Source organism: Boleophthalmus pectinirostris, unplaced genomic scaffold (genome assembly GCF_026225935.1).
Source record: "Boleophthalmus pectinirostris isolate CB_2022bp ecotype Guang Dong unplaced genomic scaffold, ASM2622593v1 HiC_scaffold_6, whole genome shotgun sequence".
Lineage (NCBI taxonomy): Eukaryota > Metazoa > Chordata > Actinopteri > Gobiiformes > Gobiidae > Boleophthalmus > Boleophthalmus pectinirostris.
In genome coordinates, this window is record NW_026571447.1 from 6,028,455 (window position 1) to 6,038,851 (window position 10,397).

General features: G+C 43.7%; 1 protein-coding gene across 1 annotated transcript; it reads right to left on the reverse strand.

Moving 5' to 3' along the window:
• Positions 1 to 6,347: 6,347 nt before the first annotated feature.
• Positions 6,348 to 10,156, reverse strand: LOC129411887 (uncharacterized). Its single transcript, XM_055164173.1, has 2 exons — positions 8,718 to 10,156; positions 6,348 to 6,546 (listed from the first exon to the last, which is right to left on the reverse strand). Exons 1-2 carry the CDS (start codon positions 9,613 to 9,615, stop codon positions 6,470 to 6,472), a joined length of 975 nt encoding a protein of 324 aa, XP_055020148.1. The 5' UTR covers positions 9,616 to 10,156; the 3' UTR covers positions 6,348 to 6,469.
• Positions 10,157 to 10,397: the final 241 nt, after the last annotated feature.

The window sequence follows — 10,397 nt, forward strand, 5'->3', positions numbered from 1 at the left end:
AGAGCTGGATATATAGTTTATTTTGGATACATTTATGTTTTTCTGTGCCTTGTTTCATGTTCAGAGCTGCATGGTTATGGAAAAAAATCATTATCACGATTATTTTGGTCAATATTTTTTTTGTTACACGATGCATTTATTCAGCATTTCGCTCACAAAAACCCCCAAAACTAAACACTTTGTTATTGATAATTTACCCAAAACTTTCAAATTGAAAATAAATATAGTCTACAAATATGAACCTTAGAGCAGTTTTGCGAAGTATAAAACATAAAATGAATACTTTGAACATGAATTAAGGCCTAAAAAAACATAAATGTATCCAAAATGAACTATATATCCAGCTGTTCTACAATCTCTATATTTAAAAAATAAAACAAATATACTTATATTTATATAAAAAACAACAAAATAAACTTTGCTAAGCTTTATCTTTTCAACTTGATTATATGAGTTTGAAGATTGTTTGAGACACAAATCAAAATCACAATTAAAATTAAATTGCGCAGCCTTAGTTCAAAGTATATTTTATTCATTTTATGTTTTATACATCGCAAAACTGCTCTAAGGTTCATATTTGTAGCCTGTATTTCAGTTAGTGCTGTCATGCCATTAAAAAAATTGAGAGATTAATTAATTATGATCTGTAATTAATTAATCTAATTAATCTCATTTTTAATCTCACCTAAAAATTGCTGAGAAAAGCCTTCAATTTGAGGTATTTTCATTTAAATTCATTATTACATTATTGTGGCAGATCAAAAGACTCATATAGAACAAAAAAAAGTGACTTTAAAAAGTAATTTATTGTTTAACAAATCTCTTCAAATTGGCTGTTGAGCCCAAGTCTCCATGAATAAGAAACTGTTTGCTGTAAAGTAGCAAAGACGAGGAAATCTGAACATAATAACTTTTGTTTACTTAAAGACAATAAAAAGTCCAGTCTTTCCTTAACCATATTAAAAATATTATTGATAGAGAAATGCTTTATATATGAGATCACTGGTTTTAGTCCTTGTTTTAGTCCTGGTTTAGACCTGCTTTAGTCCTAGTTTAGTCCTGGAATGGATTAATCCTGGTTTTAGTCCTGGTGTTAGTTCTGGTTTGGTCCTGGTTTAGACCTGGTTTTAGTTCTTTTTTTAGTTCTGGTTTAGTCCTGGTTTAGACCTGGTTTTAGTCCTGGTGTTAGTTCTGGTTTAGTCCTGGACTGGATTAGTCCTGGTTTTAGTCTTGGTGTTAGTTCTGGTTTAGAGGCTCACAGGAGGAAGCGCGGTTTACGCCGCGTACGCGAGAAAAACACGATCCACACGCGGCTCACGGGAGCACGTCTGTGTCCACACGCAGTAACTACGGAAGGAAACGTGGTCCACGCGTTCTCAGGTTAATGACGATGATGAATGTGTGTGTGTGTGTTGTGTGTGTGTGTGTGTGTGTGTTGTGTGTGTGTGTGTGTGTGTGTGTGTGTGTGTGTGTTGTGTGTGTGTGTGTGTGTGTGTGTTGTGTGTGTTTGTTTGTGTGTGTTTGTGTGTGTTTGTTTGTGTTTGTTTGTTTGTGTTTGTGTGTGTGTTTGTTTGTGTGTGTTTGTGTGTGTGTTGTGTGTGTGTGTTTGTTTGTGTGTGTTTGTGTGTGTTTGTGTGTGTTGTGTGTGTTGTGTGTGTTGTGTTTGTGTGTGTTTTGTGTGTTTGTTTGTGTGTGTTTGTGTGTGTGTGTTTGTGTGTTGTGTTTGTGTGTGTTGTGTGTGTGTTTGTGTGTTGTGTGTGTGTGTTTGTTGTGTTTGTGTGTGTTTGTTTGTGTGTGTTTGTGTGTGTGTGTGTGTGTGTGTTTGTGTGTGTTTGTTTGTGTGTGTTTGTGTGTGTTTGTTGTGTGTGTGTTTGTGTGTGTTTGTGTTTGTGTGTGTGTGTTGTTGTGTTTGTTGTGTGTGTTTGTTTGTGTGTGTGTTTGTTTGTGTGTTTGTTTGTGTGTTTGTTTGTGTGTGTTTTGTGTGTGTGTGTGTGTGTTGTGTGTGTGTTTGTGTGTGTTTGTTTGTGTGTGTTTGTGTGTTGTTTGTGTGTGTTGTTTGTGTTTGTGTGTGTGTTTGTGTGTGTTGTGTTGTGTGTGTTTGTTTGTGTGTGTGTTTTGTGTGTTGTGTTTGTGTGTGTTTGTGTGTGTTTGTGTGTGTGTGTTGTTGTGTGTGTTTGTTGTGTGTGTTTGTTTGTGTTGTGTTGTGTGTGTGTGTGTTTGTTGTGTGTGTTGTGTGTGTTTGTTTGTGTGTGTTTGTTTGTGTGTGTTTGTGTGTGTTTGTGTGTGTTGTTTGTGTGTGTGTGTTGTGTTGTGTGTGTGTTGTGTGTGTTTGTTTGTGTGTGTTTGTTTGTGTTGTTTGTGTGTGTTTGTGTGTGTTTGTGTATAGGACAGTAGTGCAGACATCATGAGTCTATGCAGGTTGTTTTTCAGGCGATATTATATTTGTTATTTTCTTTATATTTCATGTCGGGAGAATAATTTCCAAGACACGAATGTGTTTTTACCTGTGCACTGCTGCCTCTGTTCTACTGGCTCTACGACCTCGTCTATTGTGCGACTGACGCCGCCAAGCGTTAACATGACGTTTACATCGCTCTTACTGCGCGTGTTTTGTGTGGGTTTCCGGCAATGAGTGGAATTACCGAAATAAAAACATGTATAAATGTGTTTTTTTGTGTGTGTGGTGTTGTCCCAACAACACATAAAAAACAGGTTTTATAATAAAGCAACTCACATACAGAAACCGTAAATGTTAGAGATTAAAAATGAGATTAACGCGATTAAAAAACATAACGCGCTAAATATGACTGTAATTAATTAATCGCAATTAACGCGATAACTTGACACCCCTAATTTCAGTTTTGAAAGTTTTGCGTAAATGATCAGTAACAAAGTGGTGGTGTTTATTTTATTTTATTTTTTTTTGAGAGAGAAAGAGAAAGAAATGCTGAATAAATGCATCGTATAACTAAAAAAGAATCGTTTTGAATAATCGTGATTTCAATATTAACCAAAATAATCGTGATAATTATTTTTTCATAATCGAGCAGCTCTATTTACATGGGTCCAATGTTATGCAAAATTGACTCTTATGAGCTTTAAGTCAAGTTACAATATGACGTGAACAAAGTTATACCTGGAGTTGTGTTTTCTTTCATTCACACGTTTGAGTAAACCTTTTATCATTAGTCTGAGCATTTTGAGATTTGGAGATGTAGACAGTGTCACCTTGTGATGTCATGTAGTGGTAGTTTTCAAGTTAACAGCTGCCGTATTATGGCCAGGCTGGCCCCACCGAGTGCTTCCGCTCAATTTCATTTCTCTCCAGGGACTAGGCCAGGAATCAAAATACACCAGACGCTTTGCAAGAACCCCAGAAGTGCAAGTTCGAGCACCAGCCAATCAGCGAAGAGACAGACATTCTGTGTTGGCAACGATTCCTGAGATCGAGGATTTAAAGCCGAACAAAGAAAATGTTTGAATTTTATCAAGGGGAAAGACGTTATTTCCCTTCTTCGTATGGGATTTGGGAAAAGCTTAATATAGGCGAGTTTCAGCTGACGTCATTGTTATTAAAAGCGCGCGTTGCATGCTGGGAAATATTTTGGTCGGAGGCAAGAAACACGATAGTGGTCAAACACAGTGTGTAACCTCGTGTATTTATCCCCGATAATGGTAAATTCCTGCTGCATTATTGGATGCACAAATAGAAGCACGGAAGAAGGAAAATGTCTTTTTTTGTATTCTGAGTGAAAAGAACCACTAACAGCGAATTTAAACGGCTTTCAAACATTCGCAGAGCAAACGTAGAAGATCCTAACAAACCGTGGACTCCAACAAGTTCAACAACACATCGAGACTCTTGTAGTCTTTCGTCTTTTCTGCTGTGAATGGCCCAGGAGTTTCCACCAAGTCATTGTGGATATCGCCGAAGTGAATATTTGTCCAGGTAGTTGGCGATTCTGACCAGAAATTTGGTTTGGTCCACCTTTTGTAGGGGTTGAAAAGGGTGATTTGGCTCCATCGATGCTTATGACCAATTTCTGGTCAAATTGTCTTCAGTCCTCTGCCGTTAGAGTGGATAAATAACCGGGATCAATACATTTTACGTGCTTTCTCGCTCCGTCCGTCATGTTGAATTAGTGTTTATTGCCGCTGACCAAAATAATTCCCAGCATGCAATGTGCGCTTTTGTCAACAATGAAACTCGCCTATACCATTTAACCCCGTTAGTGGTGCATTACATACATCACGAACATATAGAAACGACTGGTTAAATACAAAAATGTACCTGCCTACTGTTGGTCGAACGAATCGTAATGCTGCGAGGACGAAGACGAGACGGATGAACCAGGATAACCTTTTTATACCTTTTTTTTCAGTCGTGGTTTGCTGTAATAAAAGCTATAGAACTAGAAATACAAAGGGAAAAAAAACAACAACAGAAAATAATATTCACACTCCTTTATTCAAAACACACAGCAAACATGTATAAACAACTTTTTAGACATAATAAATACTTAGTTTAGGGTCATAGCTACAAAAGTGCATGTAAGATTACGGACGTAACTCTGGCCTCTTACTGGCCCAGGAAAGCCGCAGCACCCGAGGGTCAACAAACACGACAAAACAAAAATCAAGTTCTTCACCTTTTTTCCTTTAATTGGCATGAGCAGATCTGACCGCATGTCCCCATGACAGACAACAGGCAACACCCCGTGACAAAAAAATTCCCCCTTATATAGTTAGGCCTAAACCACTAAGCCCCAAACAGGTAAGTTTAAACTTCTAAAAAACTACTACATATAGAATAATACGATTTTCAACTATTTACATTTCATCAATTCATATTGCACTTTGAAACATCAAGATTATCAGTTTTTCGCTATTATTTCATGTATTAGTTAAATAGTTAAAACCATTTTAACAGTTAAACCTCCCCTCCCCCAGAAGCACTTGGCAGAGTCCAAATCAGGGCGATGGGATGCACCTGGCCTGCACTGATAAGGGCGCGCCTCCAAATCAGTGCCTCCACCAATCACCTCAAAGGAAAGGGGAAAAAAAAAGGAATGAAACAGGGAAAATTAACATGGCATCAAATGAAAATAGGTGAAAACATAAAGGTGTACACCTGATGAGTGAGGGTGTGGTCTATAGCTCCCTCACATTTCCTCCCCCCTCGGAAGGCACGACCTCGTGACTGCGGGACAGGAAGTCTGCCACGGCATTCTGCTTCCCAGGCACATAGCCAATGCTGAACTTGTAAGGTTGGAGGGATAAGAACCACCTGGTGATCCGACTGTTTGTGTCTTTCATGGACTCCAACCACTGGAGGGCTCTGTGGTCTGTTTCCAGGGTGAACTCCCTCCCCAGAAGATAGTACTTGAAAGAGTCAATCACCCACTTAATGGCTAAACACTCCAGCTCCACGGTTGAGTAGCGCATCTCCCTTGGGAACAGCTTCCGGCTCACATAAGCCACTGGTTTCCGGTCCCCTCCCTCTCCTTGCAGGAGGACACCGCCGATGCCTCTATGTGATGCATCCGTCTGAACAGTGAAAGGCAGGCTGAAGTTTGGGCTTTGGAGAACAGGCTCATGGCAGAGAGCCTCTTTCAGATCCTGAAAGGCTTTTTCCTGTTCCTCTCCCCAAACGCATTTGGCCTGACTGGCACTTGTGAGGTCAGAGAGAGGTGCAGCACGAGCCGAGAAGTTCCTGATGAACCGCCGGTACCAACCTACCAGGCCCAAGAATGAACGGACCTGCTTTTTGGTGGTTGGTCTGTTAGCAGACCGCACAGCCTCCACTTTGTCCTGTACCGGCCTGATCACACCGCCTCCCAAGATGTGGCCCAGATACTGCAGTTCCTGCCTGGCCAGGGAGCATTTCCGCGGATTTACTGTCAGGCCTGCCTGCTTGATTCGCTGCAGGACAGCTTCCAAATGGCTGAGATGTTCCTGCCACGAGTTGCTATAAATGATGACATCGTCAAGGTATGCTGCAGAGAATGATTCCATACCTGACAAGACTTTGTTCATCAGTCGCTGAAAAGTGGCAGGGGCACCATGTAACCCGAAAGGCATCTTTGTGAACTGCCACAATCCATGGGGTGTCCGGAAGGCTGTGAGGGGCTTGGCGGCATCAGTGAGGGGGACTTGCCAGTACCCTTTACACAAATCCAGGGTACTGATAAACTGGGACTGGCCAACCCGCTCTATCAGATCATCGAGCCTGGGCAGAGGATAGGCATCAAATTTCGACTGTGCATTTACCTTCCGGAAATCGATGCAGAACCGGATGCTACCATCCTTTTTGATAACCAGGACCACAGGGTTGCTCCATTCACTGGTTGAAGGCTCTATCACGCCCAGCTCCAGCATGACCTCAATCTCCTCCAGCAGAACCGGAACCAGCCGCTCCGGAATGCGATACATCCTCTGCCTGATGGGGGTGGTGTTGGTGAGCTGGATGTCATGTTGTACCAAGTCTGTAGACCCTGGCTTCTCTTGGAAGAGGTCTGGTGGAATAATGGCTTCCAAGTCTTGTTGCTGTGTGGGAGAGAGATGGGACAAGTCAATTTTGGCGGCTGAAGGCCTGGTCGGAGGAAACTCACCCTCCTCATCTTCCTCTTCCACTGCCCGCACATAAAACTGAGAGCTAGAGGGAGGGTCCCGAGTCTTCCACTCTTTCAGCAAATTAATGTGGAAAGTCTGTTTTGGGTTTCTTCTCTCAGGCATTTCAATCTGATAGACTGTGTCACTTTGCTTCCGTAAGATTTTATATGGTCCCTTCCATTTTGCCAACAACTTATTTTCAGATGAAGGTAACAACAACAATACTTGCTGACCTGGTTCAAAGGACCTCTGCCTTGCTGCCCGATCATACCAGGTTTTCTGGTCCTGCTGCGCTTTCTCCATCTCTCTCCTCACCAGTTGAGATGTCTGCTCCATCTTGTCCCGCATTTTGAGGACATAGGTGAGGATGTTGGAAGTCTCCCCCTTTTTTTTGCCGATCCAGGACTCCTGCAAAACATCAAGGGGTCCCCTCACCTGCCTCCCATAGAGGAGCTCGAATGGCGAGAATCCTGTGGATGCCTGGGGAACCTCACGATAAGCAAACATCAGGTAAGGTAACCATTTGTCCCAGTCTCTGCCGCTAATGGACACAACTTTTTTTAACATGCTTTTCAGGGTTCTGTTGTACCTCTCAACCAGCCCGTCAGTCTGGGGATGGTAAGGGGTGGTCCGTATACTCTTAATCCCCAGCAATCTGTACACCTGCTTGAGTGTGTTTGACAGAAAATTTGTTCCCTGATCAGTTAGAATTTCTGAGGGGATACCTACCCTAGAGAACAGCTGGAGCAGAGCATAGGCAATCTGCCTGGCAGTAATATCTCGGAGGGGAAATGCCTCAGGATAGCGAGTACAGTAGTCGCAAATGACTAGTATAAACCTGTTACCCGCTTGTGACCTTTCTAGCGGCCCCACTATATCCATGGCTATTCTGCTGAAGGGCACATCAATCACAGGAAGTGGCTGGAGGGGAAACTTCGGCACGTTTTTGTTAGCGGATAGCTGGCAGGTTGGACATGACTGACAGTATTCCAGTACTTTTGTTTGGAGCCCTGGCCAATAAAACCTACTGGCTATTCTATCATAGGTTTTCTTGGATCCCAGGTGACCCGCCCACGGGATGCTATGACCCAATTCCAGCACCTGCCCCCGCAGAATTGTTGGAACCACTAGTCTCTCCATTTGGGTGCCCCCTGACCGATGAAACAGCAAACCATCCCTTAGGACATAGCCCTCCCCAAGAGGTTCCTCACTAGCTTGTTTTTGAGCCTGGCTGAAGGCCTCCTGCAAGGACTCATCCTGACTCTGCAGCTGCAGAAAATTGACAGGTAGGTTATCCTCAGATTCCCCTGGCTTTGACACAAGTTCTGACAGCATTTTGGCAGTACCTGACATTTTCTCTCGTCTCCTTTGGCGCCTACTTTTACGTGGTTTACAATAGCCCTCGCTTGGTACATCAGACTCAAAAAACGGTAAGTCAGACAAGGTATTTTGTGCAACCTGTACCAAGTTTTTACCTAGCTGCTGCTGAACTAGGTCAACCTGAATGTCCCCACCGTCTACCCCAGAACTCTCCTTGGCTTTGTGCTGAGATCTGGTAACCACACAGACCGGTTTACAGGACTGGACTAGGTCTGCCAACACAGGAATGTCCTGACCCAAGATCACCTGGTGAGCTAGATTTTCCACCACCCCCACTGTCAACAGGTAAGTTTGGCCAGCCACCTCTACATACACTATGGCAGTTGGATAGAGCCGATGATCCCCATGCACACAAGATATGTCAAGGCATGGACCCCCGCACTGGCCCTGCCCCTTTAAAACTGAGGGGTTAACCAGGGTTTGGACACTGCCAGTATCAAGCAAAGCTAAAGTTGGCTCCCCATTCACTTTAACCTCAGTAAGCTGCTGCTTGCCCTCACCTGAAACCCCCCCTCTTCCCGGTCGGGGTACAGTACACAAATAAGCTGATTTAGCTTTTCTGGCAGGGCAATCTGGCTTTTTGTGCCCCTCCTGACCACATGAAAAACAAACAAGAGGCTTACTGGAGGGTATAACGTTACTAGAGCACCCACTTCCCCCTCTTGACTTAGCAGCCCCTCCCATCTGAACGGGACCACCACCTATACCAGAGCCCACAGACTTACCCTGTGACATGCCGCCCCTAGACTGTGGGTCGAACCGGAAGGTCTTTGGTCCCCGTCGGGCAGATAAAAAGTTCTCCACAAGCTCAGCCGCTTCACGTCCAGATGCTGGGGTACGTTCCTTAACCCAGACTCTCAACTCTGGTGACAGTGAACGATAGAACTGCTCCAAGATGAGGACCTCACCCACTTGCTCTTTTGCTTTCTTCTCTGGCTGCATCCATTTCAGGTACAAGTCTTTGAGGCGATTATAAAACTCTCTAGGAGTTTCTCCAGGCTGGAGGTCTGGCTCACGGAACCGCTGGCGATATACATCCTCATTGATTTCGTACTTCATCAGAATTGCTTCCTTCACCTTTTTATAGTTGCAGGATTCTTCAAAGTCCATGGCCACATAGGCTGCACGGGCCTTACCAGTCAGATAGGGGATAAGCCTCACTGCCCACTCAAGCTCTGGCCATTGGTATGCGGTTGCCAGGCGCTCAAACGTGGTGAGATACTGTTCAATGTCGTCCCCTTCCTCTAATCTGGGAATAGCTGACTGTGCCCAGCCTCTTGCAGTATGCTCCCGTAGCGTGGGGGACACTGCTACCTGTTCCTCCTGTTGCTGTCGATGGGGAGTGAAATGGGGTTGGGGGCCACCCCTTATCGGAGAAGCAAGACCCTCTCTGAGGCTGCTGACTTGCTCCTCTATCTGCTGCCATCTCTCTTCCTGCTTCTTTGACTCTTCGTTCCATCGCTTACTCAAGTCTGACTGAAACTTAAGACATTTTTGAAGCATGCATACCAGAGAGTCAGTTTCGGCTTCCTTGGATGATCCTACCACAGGTTCTCCTCCTGTAGCCCCCTCCTCCAGAGCCTCCTCCACACCCTGGACCTTGGGTGTTTTTTTGGGTGCCATGTCTTATTGATGTCCTCAGATTGGCACGACGATCCCACTTCTTTGACACCAAATGTAAGATTACGGACGTAACTCTGGCCTCTTACTGGCCCAGGAAAGCCGCAGCACCCGAGGGTCAACAAACACGACAAAACAAAAATCAAGTTCTTCACCTTTTTTCCTTTAATTGGCATGAGCAGATCTGACCGCATGTCCCCATGACAGACAACAGGCAACACCCCGTGACAAAAAAATTCCCCCTTATATAGTTAGGCCTAAACCACTAAGCCCCAAACAGGTAAGTTTAAACTTCTAAAAACTACTACATATAGAATAATACGATTTTCAACTATTTACATTTCATCAATTCATATTGCACTTTGAAACATCAAGATTATCAGTTTTTCGCTATTATTTCATGTATTAGTTAAATAGTTAAAACCATTTTAACAGTTAAACCTCCCCTCCCCCAGAAGCACTTGGCAGAGTCCAAATCAGGGCGATGGGATGCACCTGGCCTGCACTGATAAGGGCGCGCCTCCAAATCAGTGCCTCCACCAATCACCTCAAAGGAAAGGGGAAAAAAAAAGGAATGAAACAGGGAAAATTAACATGGCATCAAATGAAAATAGGTGAAAACATAAAGGTGTACACCTGATGAGTGAGGGTGTAGTCTATAGCTCCCTCACATACCTTTTGACCTATATTTTACCAAATTGAAGAAAGACACGCCTGGACACAATAAATGGACCTAATGTCGACTAAACATATAAAACATGGATCTTTTCATACAAAACGTTGAC